General features: G+C 38.8%; 1 protein-coding gene across 1 annotated transcript in view; it reads left to right on the forward strand.

The window, feature by feature from the left end:
* The window catches only part of LOC146305600 (phospholipid-transporting ATPase ABCA1), a 208,994-nt gene that overhangs the window by 61,608 nt on the left and 123,325 nt on the right, over positions 1–24,061 (forward strand). The window contains exons 15-22 of the mRNA XM_084712574.1: positions 4,570–4,792; positions 11,348–11,569; positions 16,018–16,222; positions 16,541–16,657; positions 17,783–17,954; positions 19,390–19,521; positions 21,188–21,327; positions 22,519–22,656. Coding sequence (XP_084568700.1) covers positions 4,570–4,792; positions 11,348–11,569; positions 16,018–16,222; positions 16,541–16,657; positions 17,783–17,954; positions 19,390–19,521; positions 21,188–21,327; positions 22,519–22,656 — 1,349 coding nt within the window. The remainder of the gene's footprint in view (positions 1–4,569; positions 4,793–11,347; positions 11,570–16,017; positions 16,223–16,540; positions 16,658–17,782; positions 17,955–19,389; positions 19,522–21,187; positions 21,328–22,518; positions 22,657–24,061) is intronic.

The raw sequence follows: 24,061 nt of genomic DNA on the forward strand, positions 1-24,061 counted from the left end.
CACTATAATGTAAATAAAACATGACTCCATGCATTTCTTTAATCTAAAAGTAATCAGCGCTCAGTTAAATAAAAAATTAGCTCTCAGAAAGTTTTCTTGAGAGCCTCCAAAACGGCAACGCGAATAGCTGATTCACTTCATTTGAAGCACTTCTAAAAGATGAGATTTTATTTCATGGCTGATTGAAAAAACTTGTGTTTAAAATGCCATAAATCATGTACCATCACATCTCCAGTATATCAAGTCATATTAAACACCAGGTTTCTAGTATATACGGCGACCATTAACAAGACGCTTCCATGTCATGAACATGAAGCTCTAACTTATGGTAAGTAATTCAGGGATTAAACCTGTCTTCTAAAGTAAATCCATTGTCAATCTGTAGAGACAAACCATGCATATATATTTATATGCATATAAATGCAGTCTTTGATTTGGTTGACTTTGAGAATATGCGACCTTATAATACGTCTGTAAAACTGCCTGGTAAAGGTACAAAGACAAAACTTTCTCACTTCCATTTCTCAAAGTTCTCACTTTTAAATAAGTCTGTCAGCGTATGATACTTCCATACCAAGCCAGACATCTTACTGTCACCTCAGGGACTTTAGGTAATTGGAGGCCTGTTTTATCATCAGTTTGATGCTAAAGAATGTATTCTAATGTTCTGGAAAAAAAAAATACTGATTAAATGATGCTTCTGGGTTTTCACAAGTCTTGATTTCTTAATATCTAGTTTAATATTTATAGAATTATTCACAAAGTATTAAGCGAGGAGTAATGAAAGCAGTGCATCACTACAGATTTTTATATCTCATTCTCAATGTATGGAAGAGATGTGAATTTTAAAATTACTCTAGCTGTTTCTTAAAACTTTGCTTCCCTGTCGGTTAAAGGAATTACGCTTTGTTTTATAAGATGTAATCTTGCTGTTACAAAAAACCCACATGACATATGGGTTCCTAAGCACCCTTTATGACATAACCACATGCACGTTTTTCCTCCAGCAGTAATTTGTACCAGCAGTGTGATAATCCGCATTGAATAAAGTCTGTTCCCTTCAATGAATTGCTCATTTCCAGCCAGCCAAGGAAGTCAACGGTATATTTGCTAAAAATGAGACAGGAAGCTTCTTTTTTTTTTTCTTTTTTTTTTTGCATGGTACGCCAACCTCTGGGGAGGCTGTGCTCTACTATCTCTCGATTTACTGAGAAATCAGTCTTCCAGCTACCCTAAATTTAGGTCAGGCTGCCAATGTAACCGGAGCCCTGTAACACAGACCCGCCTGGAGTTCTATTACTTAAGCACCTTTGATCGATCAGCAAATGTATAATTCAAGAGCATCTGGTGGCAAGGTTGTCAGTGTCAGACACGGTGTGCATGACTGATCTCTCCCCCTCCAGTGCTAGAAGTCACAGAAGGAGTTAACTCACACAGGCTGTCAGCTGTTACAGAGATGTTAGGCGAGAGTCAGGAGCAGATAATACCAGAATTAGTATTCAACCTGATGCGTTCGCTGCTCGAGGCCACCTGTCTCCCTAGAAAAGGTGCAAATGCGCGAGTTAGCTTTTATTTGTTGAAGTGTATCGATTTCAAACTCTTCAAGTTTGAATTTCCAGGTTCAAAAGAGGCAATTTTATTTATATAATCTCATAACAGATATCTGTGTTATTTTCTCTGGGTCTCAACTTTTTGAGACTCTGTGTCATCCAATCCCGTCTCGCAGCTTTGAAGGCCTAGTTTGTTAGTGATCCCTCCCACGGGGGCAGGGGAAGTGTCCTCGAAAACAAGTCAGCCTCACTCTCCTTCAAGTTCTTATATGACTAAACTTCCTCGGTGGCCTCAGTGGAACTAACTCAATATGTTGTGTTTGCAAGACTTTCATCATTAGTTGGCTGATTGACGAACCTGACGATACAAAACTATATGTTCTGCAGACTGAAGCTTGCTTTTTATCCATCTATTTTGGTTTGGTGTGAGCTGTCAAGTGGTGGAGATATGAACCATAGAAACATCTTCCTTCTCTAAAATATAATTGAACTTGGTGACACTCAGCTTGTGTTGCTCAAAGCAACAAAAAAATACATGTGAAAAACTTGACAATAATATCACTTTCCAGAAATCATGAACCAGCTACTCAGCATTATCCACAGACCTTGTTGTGACCAGTTTCAGGTAGGAACTCCTTTCTTCCTGCGGTTTAATCTACTGGAACTACTTTCTCCCCGCAGTCTGATCCAGCAGAACCACTTTCTTTCTTCACGTTTTTTCTTTCCATCATTATATTCAGGAAGAGGCCAACATCTCAATGGCTGATATCTCTAAAACAGGGCAACTCACACCAAAACAAAATAGATAAATAGCACTACAAGTAGGAGGGAAAATATGCCTGGGTTTTCTTTTATTTTGGGCTGAACCGTCCCTTTAAAATGAACACACTCGTACGTGCCTCGTCCCTGTTAACTTGGTACAATGTCAAGTTGTCCACTGAAATGAAAGCTGTCGCAGTGAGATAAAAAGAGGGCAAGAAAATGTGTCTTTTTAAGACAATTATAGTGCAATAATTTATAGCTATTTGAAAAGAAAAAATGAGAGGAAAAAACCAAATTACTGATTCACAATCACCTTCTGAAAAAAGCAATTATGCAGGGCTACCTAGCAATTATGGTAAGTAGATGTTTGTGTGAACTGCTCTCACTTGGCAGAGATTCAATAAGGCCTTTAAAAAATAACTTGTCCAGAATTATATGGGGAAATTTATTTCATGAAAATGTGCTGGAAGTGTACTTTGATCAATTGTTTATGTTAAATCGCTCGAAATAAAAGCATCATTCTGCCAATTACTGCGTATTCACTTTGTGCTTCATCTTCACATCCGTGCTGAGAGCAGTGCTTTGCTTGCATTATACCCCCCAGTATTTATGGAATGCAAGCATAAGTGATATGTGAAATCTATACTTTGTCAAAATCTATTTGATATCCCTCCTTCACCATCTAATAAAGCAGAGGAAGCACTTTGTTATATTGGCAGAGGAGAAGATATTGACATGGCATTTTGGTGGCATTATGAAGCCGGTTTAATATCACCTTATTGTGTTGTAACAACATCAAATCATACATCATCTCTGGCATGAGGTGCAGCACTAAATGGCTTGATTGAGCTGATGCACCAGATTTATGAAGGTTAGCTCAGTGTAAAAATAAAACTGCCTCCATGGCATTGAATCCATGAATAGAACTCTGATTGTCTTAATTGTCCCTCACAATAATAACATTTTCAGTATCTGCAGAATAGCCTCCGTTGCCTTTTACTTAAAAGGAGCAAGTGCAGATGAAAACTGCAAAAAGGCAGCCTTTAAAATGGAGAATGCACATGACTAATAATTATTTTGAATTAATTGAATCAAACGATTAAACTTAAAATAATGAATGAAGCTCATCACACTCACCTGAAGCCCAATTTAATGTCAGGAATGTGCCTGCTTTGATTGACCCACAGTCTAGAACTCTACCAACTGTTAACTGTCAAAGACCAAAAGTCACTCAAAAACACAAATAAACGAACCAACCAAAGCAGTAGAAATAAGTAGGTTGCTTAAGTAAGTTGATATATGTTACACAGTGTATGTAGGATACGTATGTAAGGTATTATAGTCATCAGCTGCAACCTTAAAATGGCTTTCTAATAATATTTATAGATGGACTGTAACCTTATTAACTGTTTACAAAGTGTTATAAATATCTGGTTCATCTCTCTATGTAAAGATTAATTAAAGGTTAACAAATCAATTGGTATCTTAATATATTATTTAAAATGTCACAATGTGTGAAACAACATAATTTGTGAGCTAATTAGTTTTTATTACACACACTAATGATAATATAACATAAATTAAAGCCTCACTTGTAATTAGAAAAAATAATTATAATTTTCTTATTTGTTAACAGTGAAATAACCATAAACTTAAGTTTAATCAATGACCAATTTGCCATTTATTACTGATGGTTATTATAAACTATTAGCAGGTCTTTTTTTTAAAAAAAAAAAAAAAGGTCTCTCTGTTTTCATCATGTTGTCAGACACTTAGAATAATAGTCTGTGCCTGTCAGTGGAGGGATAACGTTGCAGCTGCAGCGCTCTCCCTCAATACTGGACCAGTTTCAAAAACTGTCGCCTCCATTAGTCACTTAGACACAAAAACATGGGAAAACAGTTACCCTTTAATTTTAAAACTCAGTTCCCAAAATACTTTCAGTTTTAATTTCCTTTGATGGACTAAACAATTCATCGTTTCAGCTCCAGATGTCACCAACAATCAGTGTATAATCATGTATTTTTGTGTAATCATTTGAAGAAGAGAACTTATTCAGTACTTGTGTGCTTATACTGGAAGTATGCGTGTTCAGTTTGCTTTTAAGCCTTTCACTGAGTACGCAACAGCTATTTAAACACACAGTATACACATGGGTAATATGCAGGAGATTAAAAACGCACCGGCACCCATCTGGCAGTGTTACCGTTGTCATCGTGCAGTCCTGACCTTTTTGATTGCTTTCTTCTACGACCAGCTTCATGATGGGTGTCGGAGGCATGCTCCCCATGTTCCTGGTGCTGGCCTTCATGTACACCGTTAGCATGACCATCAAAAGCCTGGTGCTGGAGAAGGAGCTCCGGCTCAAGGAGGTGCTGCGTGCCGTTGGCATTAGAAACGTTGCCCTTTGGTCTGCGAGGTTCACAGAAAACATTGTTCTGCTTGTGGTTCCCTGTGTGGTCATAAGTGTCATGCTAAAGGTCAGTAGAAACGAGTCCGTCACTGGAAAGTATCAAAACACAAAGCATTCAATATGAACATAATGGACATTTGTGAGGATTTTTCAGTCACTGTTTTCCCCAAATTGGAATATTTTTGAACAATTGTAGGCTTTTTTTTTCATATTTAAAATTGTATTTTAAATGCAGAAAAACAGAATTCTATGTTCACCTACATCAAAATGGCAAACGTAACAAAGCTCATCAAATTCTTACAAGACCGAGAAAATGTGCATCCAACCAAATAATTTGATGCCTGTCACGGGTCATTCAGGTCAGAGAATTGTCAATGCTTTGTGTTTTGGTATTCTTGCTATTGTTAATCATTACCAGTTAATGAGCACTGAATCAAATCATTACCCATGATTCCTTAAATCGGCCTTCTCGGGCTAATTAATTGAGCATGCAACCAGTCATATTTGCCCTTTATTTCCTGTAATTGCATCACCTCTTCTTCTGTGCCTTTTTACATAGAGAAGACTTCTGTTACGTAATTTGAGAATTGAATGATTGGTACTGTATATTTCCATGATTGCAATGAAAATGTATTATCTTTGGCCAGAGGAACACTGTGCCCTATTTTACATTATTGAATTTGCAAGGTAATAACTATAAGTGGGAGGTACACCAGAGACCTCAAGCTCTCTGTGTGAACTCAGATACCTTTTGCAGACCTGTTTAAGTTTATATTTTTAATATACGCTGCTCTGGTTTGTATGAAAAAGTGAGATAAATATATTTTCCGGTTATGTGAGACAAATATGAACAAACAATAACTGCTAACTAAAACAAATGTTGACCCCTCAGAAATAAAACGAAGCACAGACGTCTCATCAAAGCACAGTGTTTAGGTTCACCGTATCAAATTCATGCATAATGCAGGCAGGCTGGAACAGTTTGAAAGAACAATACTTCAGACAACCAAAGCATATCTCGGCATCATCGCGCTCATGATGTATAACACACTGCAAGTACAATCATCTAATGGCTCTAACACCATCAATCATTTGTAAAAACTTTGGAACAGAATGCAAAGTGGAGTCGGTGTTATTCCCAGAAAAGAGGCAAAAGAAAATGTGACCAACATTATTTATTAATCAGAATCAAAAAATACTTTATTGATCCTCAGGGGGATGCTGGTCACATTACAGATGGTCCCATTCAAGATATATACAAACACAAAGAAATGATAAGAAAATATAAAATAAGAAGTATGTAAGAATATATACATTGTACTGCAATATCTAAGAGAGATAATATAACAAAATATACAATAACAAGTATGTAAAAATGTGCCTTGTTCTATAATATGTAACAGCAATATATAGATATAAGAACAGCAGACACACACACACACACACACACACGTATGTATGAGAGAGAGAGAAAGAGAAACTGAACGGTAAAAAATATTCTAAATAAGAAACGGAAACTGATTTTTAGGTGATTTGTTGACCCTGAACACAGCAGGTCATTGCTTAGCTCCTGACCTGGTTCTCCTCTCTGTTTCTCCAAACTTGTGACACGACTGCCGCCATCTACTGCAGGCGACACACCGACTGTCTGAGTACCTCATATAACCCCACTTCAATAATGTGAACTGTCCCTTTAAGATTGTTTTGGTGGTTTATATACAGATTCCTCCATCAAATCAATAGTTTTGTAGGATATAATAGACTTGCTTATCAGTTGGAATGATTCTCTGCTTAAAGATTGATTAGGAAAGATGCACAAAGTGCCGCTATCGCCAAAGAGAGACCCTTTGTGCCTCTGGTGACATACGACGTAGCAGCATTATTGCTGGTCTCCTTTAGATAGAGCACATCCTTCAACGCCGCCTTGTTCTGTGGGCGTTGTTAATGAAATAAAAAAGGATGGTTATTTTAGATCGGCCTAATCAATTTTTGCAGTTTAATTGGAAAACGCGGCTGGTAAATAAAAACCGATATTTGAGCAGCTGGGTGAAATGTAATTTCCCATCAGCCTAATGTGTTTGCAAGCCATCAACAATTTGTAAACATTAATAACAATAAATTGAGTTAGTTGAGTGCCTTGGAGGAGCGACTGCGAGTGCGATGTGTATTCAGATCACAGGCCCATTCTAAATGATAATTTCACAGCCATTTTCAGCACATTAATAATAATAGCAAATCAAATGGTAATTATCATAAGGCTGTATCTGGATTAGGTGTGACAACAACCAGTTTTGTCATCTGCACCTGAGTCCTCTGTCATTTTACACTTGTTTCCTCCTCCATTATGGAGCAGCTAATGCATGTATTATTAGGCAGGCTGATATATTTACACCGTTCCCACACTTGGCTCGAACAGCTGAGCGAAGGCGTTTGTTTGACAAGATCCCCTTCATGAAAACCAACACTGATCGGCGATGATCAATACACGTTTCTTCTCCCAAACAGTATGTCCTTGTTTTGACAACGTGAAAACCCACCTACAAAATGTTTTGTCATGTTTGCACTTGGCCATTAAAATTTGATTAATTTGTTGTGCACACCACTGGGCACTGAGGAAAGAATGCAAATGACGGCGTCAGAGACCACCTTCACAGATGGAAGACAGCTATTGACATCTCATCAATCACCCAAACACACTGGAATAAAAAATTAAAAAAAAGGAGACATTATTCAGCCAGAAATAGATAGTGGTGGAGCATTTACCTTAATACTCAAGTCCTACTTTGAAGTAATTGTACTTTACTTCAAAGCTTCCACGTTATGCCTCATTTAATTTCCACTACAATACATTTAAGAGGGAAATATTGTGCTTGTTACTCAACATGTTAAGTCTATTCGACAGCTATAGTATTAAATATGATAATTAAGATCACATAGATCAGCTACAATGTTAAATTTCTGCTCATATTTTCATATTAAACATATTTACAGGACCTGCTTAATGAGTACTTTTTAATACATATATTTGAACTTTTGAAAGTAGGACTTTTACTTGTAATTGAGTAAACTAAAATGGTGAAATTCCTGTTTTTACTGTTACTTGTCTTTGATAAAATGGGGCGTACCTGTGTAAACTCACACAGTGAGAATGTTGAACAGTGCTGCCAAGTGCAGGTGGTTTTTAGCACAACTATAAGTGATAAGTCTATCAGTTGCAGACAGACTTATCGCCATTTACTCCCGGTACTAACAAGAAATCTGTATCTGAATACCTCCTCTGGAAAAGGGAAAAAAAGCATGTTAAGGCGAGGTGAAAATGCATGCAGAGCGCACTGCAGCCAGAATGTTTATGAACTGAAGTGTGATAAGATCTGTAGCCTGTGCAGTTTGTTCTTAAAGCAGTTATAATCAATATTTTTATATCAACAATGGATCAGATAACCATGTGCATGTAAGAGGCTTTTCTAAATCATCACCCCCTCCCTCAGCGATGTTTTGGCATCCGTCAGCTCATTATTTTCTTTTATTATATAAGTTTATGACTTTCTGCTTTACTGTTTTGGTTCAGTCTCACAGCTCTGTACGCTACCTGGCCAGTATCAGCAGAAGACTGACACAGTTACTGACTAGCTGGTGAACGTTAAGCAGCTAAAGAGTTTCCCTCAGGAGTATTGGAAGCCAAAGCAGAGCAAATGAAGACTGAATATTAACTCGCGTTTATCAGGTGATCAGAAACAAAATTCAAAATGAGTGTGTGATTTATTTACTTTTTTATTTGGGACATTTTCTGCATTAATTAGATAACGGCACTGAAGCGGTGCAACAGAGGCGCTGTGGTTCATGGTTGGTTTGTTAACCTCTAAGCCACAGTGGTGTCCCTACTACAAATGAATTCTAATGTTGCTTCATATTTGTTATCGGCTTCACATGTTGATAATAAATCAGTGTTCGCTGGGCTCACAGCTTGGCTCTGCTGCAACCAACTGGCCAGATGAGTTAATGTTGGCTCAAGAAAAGAAATCAGCCCAACAAGTTTCAAAGTTATGAAAGCTGAGAATGGCCATGCTTACAGTTATTATATAAAATAGTAATCTTGATGAGCACTTTTCAAAATCCATGATACAAATTCTTTCACCGAGACAGCAAAATAATAATAATAATAAAAAAAAAAACAGTACAATGCAGAGTGCAAGAACAAGAACATGCCATCATCTGGAGATCATGAGTCAATTATTTCATTATCTTGAGAAAATGAGCTTTGTTATCTTGAGATAATGAGATAATCAGCCCATTGTCACAAGAAAACAATGCAGGTTTTCTTATTATTTTTTGCGTTTGTCAGAGATCAACACAGACGGCACATTGACCACTGTATTAACAAATTAATAACAGATTTAATATGAAAATGTGAGATCAAAGTGTACTTATTATTGGTTAATGCATCATGTTACACTTTAACCAAGGCAGAATTGCAGGATTATATCTTTTTGACTAGTCTAGTCAACTAATCAACTAGACTAGTAATTAATTTGTGATCTTGAGATAATGAATTTAAAAAAAATATTACAAGTATGGCCTTTCTTGGCTTCCATTGCTGCTACCTCAAACAGGTCTGGTAAAAAGCTACGGATGACCCGAGACGACCCCTTCTTTGGCAAAGGAAGATTAAGCAGCACCATAATACCAAAGCTTCCACTGAGCTGGTACTTGGGATGTTTGCTGATAAGACTGCCAGCTCCACCTACCTAATTTGCATAATGAGATCCAATTATAATGGGGCCAAAGTTGAAATTAAGTGAATACTGATTAATATCGTATCAATGTAAAGGTTTCATTATCCAGATAAGGCATCCAGATGCAGATTACGTGTTAGCGCCAGATGTAAATGGGGTCGTTTTCCTGTCTGGTCTGGCTCCCCCAACCCCCCCCCCCCCCCAGGTTCCTCCGGACTCTGGCTCGCTCCCTCCCTTTATACATGACTTTAGCCTGGATCTACTCAGTGGCCATGATTGTCAAGGGTATCGTCGTAGAGAAAGAGGCGAGGCTTAAGGAGACAGTGAAGATCATGGGCCTGAGGTGCACCATCTATTGGCTGAGCTGGGCGGTGTCCAGCGTGGTCCCGCTGGCTGTCAGCGCTCTCCTCCTTTCCCTTGTGCTGAAGGTGATTTCAAAATGATTTAACAATGATTCAAGGAGGACCCGACACTAATTTTGGAGAGTTTTGGCCATCAAGCCTCATGGACTAATGGGACTTTTGTTTAAAATAATGAAGATGCTAATTTGAAGAGAAACCTAAGCACTAAAATGAGATCATTTTACTTGACGCTAACACAGTTGTACTCGAAGGGTTCATTTAGTCTCAGCAAATGTAGAAGAGTTTCTATAATGAACATTCATACAGAGCCATGTAACAGTGTCCTCTATAAGATTTTTAATCATAATTGCATCCATTACAATAGCACCATTATCCTAACAGTTCAAGTGCCTCTTTGAATTAGGCTCAGAGAGAACATCAGCATCATGGTGTAATGTGGGAGAATGGATGGATTCACAAGTAGCTTTCTAAAATTAGAGAAGGGTCCTCCTTCAATCTGGCAGAGCAAAAGAGTGACATATTTTATGACTTTCAGATAAAAGAATACCAGTCAGCTGCAAAAATGTTCAGGTGTGTCCTAAACTGTGGTACACCAGATGTTTTAATCTTTTGAAAACTCCTTTACTCTGCCTGCTGTGTTTTAACAATCAACTCTGATAATCACGTTTTCTGAATCTCCCTGTTTCCTTTGATAAATAATTTGTGGCTGTATTACAGAAACATCCTGTCTTAACTGTTTGGTAACCATGTTAATTAGCACTAGGGCCCGATATAAAAAAAAATGCAGAAATTCCACAAATTATAAATAAACTCATTAACTTTAGAAGAACTTGAAGCTGTCCTACTTCTCCAACTCGAGTAGTAGTTAACTAACTAACTAGCTAACAGTGGGGAACAGGAGTTTTAGCTAACACTAGCTAATGGTAGTATTAGTTGATATTAGCCTATAACAGGTAGCAAACAACAGTGTACACAGTGGGTACCTGAAGTCTTAGCTAACAGTTGCTAACAACAGGCTTCTATAAAGATAGCCAGCAGCAGTGTTAGACAGAACAGAAGCTAACTGTCGCGTTAGTAATTTGTGTTATCCATGTCACTGCTTAGGCCACTCTTTGTGTTATCGCCCAAGTTTGTGTTGTTGTCAACTTTCCAAAAAGAAGATCCTTGGATTTTTGCACAAATATCAATACCTCCAACTCATCTGTGTTAAAGTTAAGTGCCTGTCGCTGTTTTTGCTCCATTTTTTGCATGTTTCGATGAGAAAAAAAACAAGTTGTTTAGCTTGACGAAATGAGAAAAGTAGTGACGATTGCTAGGTAATGAAAGCTGATAAGTGCTGGATTGAGTGTTTAGGATTCTTTAGCCTGAGATAAGATAGGAATCTATTTATGATTTGCCTCTGACTCTCTTTTAACTTAAGACTTAAAAAAGGAAGTTTCTGTACTACAGCCCCTGCTGATAATCTCCTCTACCAAACCTCAAACTTTTTTCATTTGTTTGACATAAAATTGTTTCTTTTTTCTGCAGTATGGCAAAGTGCTGCAGTACAGCGACCCCTCAGTAATCTTTGTCTTCCTCCTGGTGTTCTGCGTGGCCACCATCACTCAGTGCTTCTTCATTAGCGTCTTCTTCTCTAAGGCCAACTTAGCAGCAGCGTGCGGTGGCCTCATCTACTTTCTCCTCTACCTGCCGCACGTCCTCTGCTTTGCCTGGAGCGACGTCATGGCTTTCCAGGCCAAGGTTGTTGTGGTAAGTCCGTCTTTAGCTCTGACATGGTTTTTAATATCTTCCCCCACTGATATCATACACCTGGGCTGCCTGTAAATTTGAGTTATATTCCTGGGTTAGGTTTTTGGCAATCACAGCCGTTTATTCCTTTCCTTTTCCTTTTAAATCCAAACAAGCACAAGTCTGATTTGATCTGTGCTGGCTGTTATAAAAAGAAGTGAATTCACTCCCAGTGTCAATAACGTCTGTGCGAGATTTGCCTTTATCATACCAGCACAACTCTCCTGATAATGAGGTGTGAAGTCTGGCTGCAAGATGAAGTTAGAGGTCCGGCGAAATTTGTTTCCATTTGTTCTGACGTATTCTGGCACAAACCTGAAGAATTCTGTTAAACCCGGACATACTCGAGTGACAGAAACATCAAACATTTACATAAAAGAAGACGTTAGACAGACACACAGCCAGGATGTTGGGGGATTTTCTCCTATCCTCTGAGGGATAAAGATAAATAGTACACCATTGCTCAACTTTCAGTGTAGCCTTTCTGCGTGACCTTTATGGACGGTGCCGGTATCATTTGTCCTCAAGCTGTCCTTTCTGCAGACAAAGACACACAAAATCTTGAATCTTCATTGCCGCGCTCCCGAGTGCATCTCCCTCAGAATTTCAATCAGGACATGTTTTCTTGTTTGTCAATTTCAACAATGCGGCATCAGGTGCGGCTGGCCGAGGTACACAGCCTCATGTTTCTTATTTACCCAATTGAAATAGTGGCAGTCAATAATATCTTACATTGGCACCTGACAGAAGTCACTTCTGCTTTCATTTTTCATCCTTGGAGACTCTGCAAACCTCGCTTTTGCCAGCAAGCAGTGCCAAAATACAGTACCCGCTGCAATGGCTTGTCTTTGAGTAAGTCCTTTAACATGATGTCATTCTCTTGCTTCAGTCCATTTCCTTTTACAGACTGCATGCAGGTTATGTAGGCATTTTACATATAAAGCGCTGCAAACCTTATTTAATCTCTACACAAAGTGCCATTGCTGGGTTCTCCCCTGGCGCTCAGATTTTTCTCCCCTGCTCCGGCTAGATGGATAGCCCTCTAGCCCTCTAATTAGCATGAGCAATGTTCCTCTGACCAAACCGCTATCCAGTTCATCCTTACACTTTATCAGAGATGTGTGTGAGTGTGTACGTGCACGCAGAGTTTTCTCTCTCTTTCCCCCAGCTCCGCTGAATCTACATCGTGCCAAGGCATACAAATTCTCTCCCACGTTGTCCTCGATAATGAAGTCTTTAATCGGAACAGGATTTCAAAAGATCACCTGAATTTATATGAATGGCTTTTGATTGCAGCTGTGTGCCAAAGGAAGTGGGCCACTGTAAGACAGGGCACAGTCGTAATCCAACTATCTATCTACTGTACTTTGACTATTTTCTCCCTCTTTTAGCTCCAGGTTTAAATTAGGTAGAAACAAGAGAGAACCCATAGTTCTTTTATGTTATGGAAAATAACAAATACTTTCAGTCAGTGTTTCAGACGGAGAAAAATCCTGACAAAATGGTAAGTCCTGCAAAATCAGTTAATACTTCTCACATTTCGTTCACCTTTCCCTTGTTGAAATCAATTAATTGATCTGTGCTTTTTGCAACATCTGGCAGCTGACTTACACATGTGGTTTTTGTTCAGACTTGTTTTTGCCATAACTCTTCTGACATTTTAATACACAGTATAATGGTTATTTTTTATTAGATTAGATTCAGATTTATTTCATTATTTTGTATTTATTCAATAGCATACAGTATAGGGCCAGAGAGGAAATGAGGGGAGAGAGAAGGGGGATGACATGTAACAGAGGTCCCTTTGTTTGGTCTGTAAAATGTCAGAAAACTGTGAAAAATATCTACACATTTTCACTCGTTTTGTCTGACCAACAGTCCAAAACCCGAATATATTCCAGCTGCCAATTCTCACATTGGAGAAGCTAATGCAAGGGAATCTTATATTATTCATATTTTCCTTAAAGCAATGCCTAAAGCTGGGGACAAAAGTTCCTTAATAACCTTTAAACCATTAAACTAGACTTCTGCTCCCTGTCTTGGCTCTATTTTCAGCCATTAGAAAATCTAGCAGTAACACTTTATATTACGGTTCCTTTAATATGTCCCTTACAAGATTCTCTTCCATCTCTCAGCACTAATTAGCATGTTTATTATTAGATTATAAGATATTTCTAACCACTCATGGTGGCTGTTAAGTTTATAGACTACTTAAGAATATTAATAAGTGTTACCAAAAGTGTGAACTATACTTATCGAGGTTAATAAATCCTTAATTATAGACTTATTAAGTGTTAACAATGACTTTTTGCATTTATAATCTAGGCTGTGAAGGGAGACTTTGGCCAAGCACTGTTTGATAAGGTAGTTGATTGTTAGGTCTCAGTATAAGTAAGTATTTGACAACCGGGGAATGAAATTCAACAATCAGCTATCTTTCTTGGGAATTCCTTACTGCACCTTCAAACAAGCACTCGATCATCAAAACAGCTTCCAGTTTTCCGCGGATAGACTAATTGATTACTGGACTAGGCTCCTCTTTGTTTTTCAAAATCCAGTTCATTGTGTGAGACACTGTTCAGACAGAGAGAGTTTGCACTCTGGCATTTTCATGTAAGACTTCTTCAGACACAAACACATTTGTCTCTGTTGTGATCCTGCCCGTCTTTCTGGCTCTATTTGTCAAAAAATGTCCTGGAAAATGACTTCTTAGATGGAGCTGGAGCCCTGATTACTTTTCCCTCTTAACAATGCTCTCTGTCTGCAGCCAGCTGAATGGTGGCTGCAGTGTTGACATGTGTTCAATAGAGGGGGCTTGTTTTGTCTGCCACCCAGCTCTTGCCCTTTTCTCAAAAGCCAAAGGAGTGGTTCCTGTCGCTTTGTCAGCCGTTCATGCGGAGGTCAAGGATGGGTGCCCACTAGCCCTGCTGTCACCCCTCATCCACAGTCTCATCGCTGATTGTTTGGCAGTAGATTGGCAGCTGGGGACAACTGAGGAAGTTGCCAGGAGCGTTAGCAGTGGGGCTAGAGATTTGGCGTCACTGCAGAGCTTTTCAGATTCTCTGCCTGGTAATGTAGCATCGGGAAGACAGCATCCATGGTGGTTCGTCTCTGAAGCTTCAGTAAATGCTTCTGCCGGAGTGAGAATGCTGCGAGCAAATGAGGCGTGGTAAAACAGCTGGCAGGCAACATGGCAATACACAGTGATAGGCCATGGCAGATGATGTCTCGTGGGCAAAGCATCATCTGCAATTTCCTACTGTATGAAATATCCTACAAATCTTAGTTTTCAGCACATGCAATTTAGTCTCCATCTTCATTCTGAGAGTAAAGTCCTTAGAGATGTTGCAAAGGCAACACAGCCATTACACCGGTTAATGCCTGTGTAGGTATTGTTCCTCTGCCTGCTGAAATAATAGTTTATTGATCAGTTAAGGGGCGAGTGCACAGCCAGTTTTATTATTTTCCCCAAAATATGATGAAATATTCTTCTTCGTCTATTTTAAAGCCTAGCCAATTAGACGTCTGCTCTGGTTGAAGGTGGGCTGGAGCTTTTTTATTAGGTCACAAATCTCATCTACAAAAAAGAATGATAAAGATTCAACACGGCTAACAGGAGACTCAAGATGTCAACCAATCACAGACCGTACATGCCCACGCAGTCCTGAGATGAGGTCTGATCAGCCAGATTAACTGAAAATACCTGTGTGCGTGTTCACAGGCTTTAAAGGATATTTTGTGAATTTCACATTTCCCTCATGAAAAGATTGAAAGATATTGAAAGATACCATTCTCATGTCAGTATTTTAAAAATGCAGCTAGCCAGTAGCTGGTTAGTTTAATGTAGCACTGGAAATAAAAGAGGGAAAAAGCTAGCCTGGCCCTGTCCAAAGGTAACAAAACTTGACTACCGGCGCATCCAAAGCTCACTAAGGTAACGTCTTACTTTTTGTTACGAGTATTTTAGTGCTTTGCGTACTTACCGAGTGCACCTTTCAACACAGTGGACGCCATCAACACAACATTTTTGTTGCCAGGTGCTTTACAAAGGAATGAGTAAGCCTCCTGCAGCTCTTAAAATAAAACCTACCCTCTCTTTGGCATGACAGCTGACTGTCAGCATACTCACAGGTTCTGTCAGAAAGAGCTGCAAGTGTCATAGCCTGTGACGCTTGCAGCCTTGACAACAACACATTGGGTGATTGACACACAGACAGACAAATCAGTGTTGGATTTATAGTTATATTGGGTTAGGTAGTTATGAGTGGGACAGAATAAGATAAACATCTGTGTAAACGCTGAAGCTAACGAGCTAACTCTCAGCATCAAAGCAAATGAGCATGTATCCCGAAATGTCTACCTGCTCCTTTAACTATGGATGTTTCTGCTTGCATATCTGTCATTCCCAGAGTTTACTGTCATGTGTGGCTTTTGGATATGGCTGCGAGAATTTTGCCAAGTACGAGCAGCAAGGCGTTGGCATCCAGTGGCACAACATTAACAAAAGTCCAGAGGAGGGAGGAAACTACACCTTCCTCGTGTCCATCATCATGATGCTCTTCGATGCTGGTCTTTACTGGGTGCTCACCTGGTACATTGAGAACGTCTTTCCAGGTATTCAGTTTGAAGCAGATGAGATAGCGTTAAGTTATTTTTACACATCTGCCACTGCCATATTTAAAATTAGATCAAACAACGCTAAACTTTGGTGTCGTACTTGACTTGCATGAGATCCCCTCCGGTCAATTAAAATTTATAGCCAATGCAGTTATCCTAACAGGCTACTCTTAATGCTTTTCAAATAGACTCTAATTAAAAGAAGGCAGGATTTGTGCCAGGCTGTCAAGAGGAAACACACACTGCAAAGTATCATAATCCCTCAAGCCAAACTATTATTAAAATGTGAATAATGTTCTCCACGCTTGATCCCAGGCCAGTATGGAATCCCTAAGCCGTGGTACTTCCTGTTCACCTCATCTTACTGGTGTGGGACAGCATCGGTGACTGACGCAGACCCCGATCTGCTGAAGGACTCCACCATACAAAGCGGTAAACTGCCATAAAACTTTCACTTCTCTCTTGTGGTGTGTAACTGTGGTGTGACGTGCACAGTTTTTATGTATTTGTCAGATTCTCAAGTTAATTGGGGAGAAAGTTAATTGGGATGGGTCGCAAACAAACATTAGCACCTTATTTGTCACATAGGGTGATAATAGAGCTTGGCGCTTTGTTGGGGAAAAAAAGGTGAGTTTCAAGTTAGGAACTTGCTAAAAAAACAATTTCCAATTAGTATTCACAGTGAGCGAGATGGTTATTTTTATCTTTCAGTGCTTAGCAGTGTTCTCTTTTCACTTTTTTAAGGCCCAATCAGTATTTTTGACAATATGGATTAAAAGGAACAATCATATACTGTACATTGGCCTAATTAAAGAGTTCGAGAGGAAATTCATGTGTCAACCATATTATTTTAGAAGAGGCATGTTTTAGTCTCAATAAATATCACTAAGGCTGAGTTGCACCAACAAAGATTAACTTTACAACCTGATTAACTCATGGTTTAACTTTAAATCACGTGGCACCAAACTTGTAAACTAGTTCGTTACTAGTTACTTTAATTCAGCCAACAAGTATTTTTCCAAGGAGGATAAATTAGAGCATCTAGAAAGAACCATAATGAGTAAGCTAGTTGAGTTGAGCTACATGGGAAATGAAGTAATTTTTTAACTTTTTCAGCTAGCTACAAAACAGTATAACGTTTTGTTCAATTTTTAGCTAAAGCAAATGTTATATTTTTAGCCAGCTAGAAAAAAAAATCTTTTGTTGACTTTTTAGTCAAAGCAAACAATATAACATTTTGCTCAGCAGCTGAAGTTTAATTTATTTTAACTTGAGTTACCAAGCATCTTCATACTGATTAAATTATTTTATTTGGTTCAGCTTAATATTGAATCCGGATTTTTCTCATTAAACTCTGATCAGAACTAGTCTTTTATTAAATTAATCTTTGTTGATGCAAAAGGTGTAGTTAAGTTATTAACTTGTTTAAACTTGCTTTTTGTTAACATTTGAATCATGGTTTGTGTCTCGAAAAGACTTTTCTATCTTTAATAGATTTGCTTTTATGCTTCTCTTTCTTTTTTTAATGTTTATGAATATATGCATGTGTTTCTAAAGAGTTTCTGGAGAGACCGCCACCCAATATGAAGGCAGGGGTCTCAATCCGCAATCTTGTTAAAATCTACAAGACTGGAAAGAAGCTCGCTGTGGACGGGCTGAGCTTGGACTTCTACGAGAATCAGATCACATCTTTCCTTGGCCACAACGGGGCTGGAAAAACAACCACGATGTGAGTTGCATTATCTGTTTCTCCCATGCTTTGCTACTTGGCTCCACATTCATGTGATTTCACAGGGTGCAACTAATCTAACTTGTACACAATGCCGACTGTACTGTAGCTACATTAATTCAGTGGTCACTGCTGTCAAAGAGTGGCGTCTTCTGAGAGGACATTTATCACACAGACTCAGCTGTTGTGTTGATAGTGGGACTTATCTAATTGCTGTTTATAAAAAAAAATAGTGGAAAGGTTGGAAGGGGTTTAGGATGACAGGAAATAACTGAAACCCAGTGGCCCAGAAAGAATGAGCGAGAGAGAGCAACTGATGCAAGACTAAGGGCTGAAAGGAGAGACATCCGCTCTGAGCAACTGTAACGAAACATGGAAAAGCACAATAACAGAAAAGGACAGAGGAAGGACTCTGTCACACACATAAGCTCAGAGCACAGTATCTATCTCATCTGTCAGTGAGATACAGTGTTACAATTGAGTTTGTGCACAGATTTAAAAAAACATTATGCAGTTTTCTTGGGGACATGGTGAAAGCACTAAATTCTAACCCTTTTTTCATGGTGTTTGCTATTTTTCTGCCCAGTCTAGTAAGTAATTAATACATAATTAATGACCTGAGACTGACTACAAGTTAATGGAGATGATATGAATAGTTTTTGCTCCAAATCTTTAGATACAGCAGCAGAGTCATGGTTCCATTTATCAGTACTTGAAGGAGAAGAAAACATCTTTTTTACTTTATGAGCATTTAATTAGAACATGTTGATGAAGTAGGACATAATATCTATTGACAAATACGTTTAAATGGAGCAGGGAATACATCTAATTCACCATTATGTTCCACCAGCTGCTTCTAAGTTGCATCTCTTTTCGAGTCCCTCTGCAGCTCTGTAATTCTAGATATGATTAGTTATCCTGGATAGAAAAAAAAATCAACAGCCACAGTTAATCTCTGAGGCTGTTTGCATCAAAAAGGACTCATTTTTAAACCTGATTGAATCATGCCTTAACTTTAAATTATGTTACCAAACTTTTAAACTCGCTTAAAATTAAGAAAGATTACATTTAAGCTTAATCTTTAAACCTGAATTTAGTTTTTACTCTAACCCTAGATTAAATTTAAAATGTCATCCAGTATTAACTTTAAACTTGCACTCGAGGAAGTTTCACTTTAAAAACGGCTGCCTTTTTTTGATGGATTTTATTTACTATGCTGTTGTCTGTTTTTAATCTTTGTTTATTTCGCCTTTAATGTGACCAGTAAATTTTTCTCAAAGGAGGAAAACATAGAGCTTCTCTTTTAAATCTGGATTTACTAATATAAAACTAGTTTTGCTAAATTCTTATCAGAACTAATCTTTAAAAAAAAAAGATATTTGTTGGTGCAACTCTGTAAGATTTATGCTTTCTTTACATCTTCTTTTCTCTGTAGGTCAATTCTGACAGGACTGTTTCCACCCACATCAGGAACAGCGCTCATCAACGGATATGACATCCACACCGACATGGACAGCATCCGAAACTACTTGGGAATGTGCCCGCAGCACAATGTGTTATTCAATGAGTGAGTGAATTTAGCAGATCCGTCTTTGTTCTCAACTGGTCATTGGTGTAATCATGTTTTGCCTCTGGTGTATTTAACAAAAAAAAAAAGAGGAAGAAAGAAAAAAACTGATCATTACAGTGCAATTTAATCATGTGCATAATGAGGGCTCAGTCTCAGCTTATGCCTCACATCAACACATCATTATCCCTTTTCCTTTTTCTGTTAAAAAATGAAGTGAACTTTGTTCACTCCGTCCACTAAATTTTCTCTTAATAGCACCATTCTCAGCCATTATTCCGTTTTTTTTAAATTCACCTTTAGATTCCCCTCTATTTCTCTCTCTCCACAAACTGATTACCAGCAACTCGACACAAGTCCTACATCATAATTACAGCTGAGCACCTGCAAATTACTTTCATTAATATTAATCCCAGACAGTCAAAGCGTCTATATTAAGTAGGGTTAAAATATTCATGCAAACATCGAGGTAGACATTAGGACATATTACATTTTGATAAATTCAAGACTTTTCCTTGCAGTTCACAAAAGTGAACTGAGGATTGAGCTGCATCATCCTGCAAGGTGCATCAAAGGGAAAGTTTGGAATTTTTTGAAGTGGGGTTGTATGTTGTAGGCTACTTACCAATAGGACTGGGCAATATATCAATGTAATATTGATATTACAGTACATTCACATCACTGATGAATATTTGTTAAGAATCTCACTGTGTTGATATTTTGTGAAAGCACCAACATTCATCATCCATACAATATACTTGCAATATCAATATCATGGTATTTGGTTAGAAATATTGTGATGTTTGATTTTGTCCATATTGCCCAGACCTACATATTGATAGTCAGTGTACTGCTGTTTGCACGCCCCCTTTTTGGAGAGGCAGAGGAGTATCAGCACAAAAGGTGAGCAAGGTATATCTGTGGACAGGGTCAGCAGCAAAACAAATTTTAGCCACCTAATATGAGTCCTATCTAAGAGACAAACAGTTTCACTTTAGTTGTATGCTATATTTATTATATTTTCACCACTTTACCTTGCCATCTGGCAGCCTTATCAGATGGGAAACCACTCCTACATAAGCTAAATATTGCTATCTCTCGCTCATCCACACTCCTTGCAAAAAGGATCATTTTGCCTTGCAGAGCACAGGAGTTGCAGGTCTATCTGCCCCAGTCACTCTTAACACAAACTAACTGATTTAGGCAGAGGAAGACCCATATTCCCCCCATATTTGGTGAGTTAAAATGACTGATTTTTCCAGTAGAGTCTGGTTAGTTTGGAGAGAGCGATATTTGACTTATTTAACAGCAGTTTCTGACTGCAAGGTAAAGCAGTGAAACATAAAATCAGATATAGCGTACATTTAAATTGATATTGATTTATTTTGGTGGGTTTGTTTTAAAGTGGATGAAATGCACTGGTACTCCTCTGCTTCTCCAAACTGGGGGTGTGTTGATTGCCGTCTACTGTAGGTAATGCAATGACAATGGATAAGTAACTCACTCAGCCCCCCTTCAGATAATCCAAACTACTCCTTCAATGTGACATATTAGATATTTCCAACACTTGCATGTGAATAAGTGGCAGGTAATGTCCTCTTTGGTCACTCATACATCCTACCGTGTTAATCAAATGGGTGTTATGATATGATTTTCACCTTTGCAGGCTCACCGTGGAGGAGCATATGTACTTCTACGCCAGGCTGAAAGGTCGCAGTAGCGATGAGGTGAAAACTGAGATGGACCAGATGATTCAGGATGTGGGTTTGCCGCATAAGCGGAAGGATCTTGCAAAGAACCTGTCAGGTGCGTCTGTATGCGTGTTTCTTGACACGCCTTGGATCTAGACATCTAATTTAAATTATGCTGAGATGTAAATTCAGTTTGTGATGTGAGCATCAGTTTCTGTACTCGGCGCATTCATTTCCCCTGGGAAGGAATATCATCTGTAGATTATCCTTTCTATTCAGGATCAAGCTGCCCTGTTATGTCGTTCCTCTGCCAGCACATGCGCAGGCGGCTGTCTCAACGTCCACATGCACTGTACATGTGTGTCACAGGTTGTAATTCATTGTCTGGGGGGCATGAGCAAGTCCTGCTTGATAAATTGTCCCTAGTCACGGATTGCTTGTGAGCAAAATCACTGAAATATGACTTTCAAGGTTGATCTATGCTGACATTTCCACTACATTAGCACTACATTGGATGCATTCTGAGGAGCTCGCTACGAGAGCGGAGACTGGAATAACCAGAGTCGGCTGTATCTACTTCCCCGTCATCAATCATTTCACACCACGCAAAAGACAATAAAACCTGGAGAGGTACATCTCGACACATTTATTCCACAATCAGTTCCTAATACTGTGTCCGTTTTACATCTGACGTTTAATGTTGACAGATGGTTGTGCGGGATTTTTCACAGTTTACGTCCAGAATGTCTACGAGCCAGGACAAAGATGGGTATTTCATGTCAGCTGCCTTATTTTATTACATGTTTATGCCTCTGTGCTGGCAACGGCCGTGGCCACAGACATGTCTTCAGATTGTGAACGTGATATCTAAAGAATGCCTTGACTGAATCTCACCAGGATGAGCTGGTTACATTTTGGTTGTCACAGGTCAAAGTTCAAGGTCACTGTTACCTCATGTCTGTCTCCTTCTTATGAATGCAATATCTCAGGAGTACTTGGACGGGATTTCTTCAATTTTGCACAAACATCTACTTGGACTCGTCACAAAACATAACTGGCCGTAACCCAAGAATAATTCTGACAAAATTTAACAAAATCATCTGTTATGATAAAATGATGAAGTGTCGACATTTATATCCAAAAGGTCAAAGGTCGGCTTCACTTTGACATCATAATATTCTGCAAAAACACTTGGCGCTCTCTATCAGCCCTCTGTACTCCTCTGTAATTCTAGTTTGTCGTAAGACCACACGTCCAGGACAAAATACATCACTGTCTCTGATCAGTCGTTTGTTCTGTCTTCTAGGTGGGATGCAGAGGAAACTCTCTGTGGCCATAGCGTTTGTCGGCAGCTCAAAAATTGTCATCTTAGACGAACCTACCGCAGGAGTGGACCCTTACGCCCGCAGGGGTATCTGGGAGCTGCTGTTAAAGTACAAACAAGGTATGGGATCGGCGGTAAGAAGCAAGGCTCTGCTAAAGACTTTGAAGTGTATGTTTGCAGAATGGACTGGGATGCATAGGGAGAATGTTTGATCTGCTTCAGACTGAGAAAGTTTCGAGAATCGAGCTGTGCTCAAGGTAAACTTTTAACGGACGTGGCTCAAATGTGTCCGATATGAGGGCTGTTAAGGTAATGAACTATCAAGACACGTTTTATTTTTTTTTGCCTCGCTCTCTGCGACACTCAATTGTGGGTGGAGAGAAATGATAATATGTACTGGAACAGATTGAAATGGAAGTGAAGACAAGTGAATCCAAGAAGCTTTAATTGACATTGCTATTTAACAGAGTCCCCTAATTGTCTGCCATATCAGTCAGCTTGTCACTCCCTGGCCTTATATACTCTGCGGCTGCTAGTGGCTGTAAGCAGGACATGGACATTATAGTAACACATTCTCTCAACAGATGTCTAAATGTTTAATGTGCATTGAGTGACATCCCGCCCTCGCTGTGTCATTAGCTCCTCTCTCTCTAATCAAGTCCTTTCACTCCAATTGGGAGGCCGAGATAACTCTGTTATAATGAGAACACCCACATTCTGGCTGGTTGAATGAGTCATGTTTTGTGCCTCTCCAGTCTTATTTGCACCACAGTGCTACTAAGGTTTGTCATTAAGCAGAAAAGGCTACAGGCCGTCTATTTGTATGAAAAAGCCGAAGGCTGGAATTGGGCTTAATATCGTGGTTCTTCATAGCTAATTAAGTGTGCAGGTTTTTCACAAAGACAGGGTGACCAGAGTGCCTTAAGTGAGTATTGTTTTGACTAAATTCAGTGGCTGCTTATTTGGTCTTAAAACAGCTAAAGGTACAAAGGGGCATAGACATTGTGTACATGTACTAATAGGTTAAATTAAACCCTCAGTGTACATTTAAAATGAGTTTACTTAATATATCGTGTATTTAATAGGGAATGTTCATCATATTTGATTAGTGCTTAGATTTTCACATTTAAGGTTGCTTTTAATCATCTCCTTTGTCATGTGTCATTAGAAAATTACCACGAAAGGTGAAGATTTAAAGTAAAAAATTAGCAAATTATGAATTTTTAATTATTAACCATTACTGGAAGTTGATTACTATTAAATTACCCCACTCATTATGCTATAAAATGGCCCTTGAGGATGATATTCCCATAATGGATTTTATACGTTCAGCTTTGTGCCTTCAGCCCGGTGTGATTTTGCTGAGACAGCATCGTTTTATATCGCTTGATTTATCGATTGTAATTGATAACTTCACCAATTTGCTATTTTTTTTTGGTGTCCTGAAAGGGCCACATAAATATGACATTTTACCCAGATGCACGTGATACACGAGCTAAAATATTACATCTCTAAAGAAACTCGT

This window comes from Lutjanus erythropterus, chromosome 23 (genome assembly GCF_056507025.1).
Source record: "Lutjanus erythropterus isolate fLutEry1 chromosome 23, fLutEry1.hap2, whole genome shotgun sequence".
Classification (NCBI taxonomy): Eukaryota; Metazoa; Chordata; class Actinopteri; order Lutjaniformes; family Lutjanidae; genus Lutjanus; species Lutjanus erythropterus.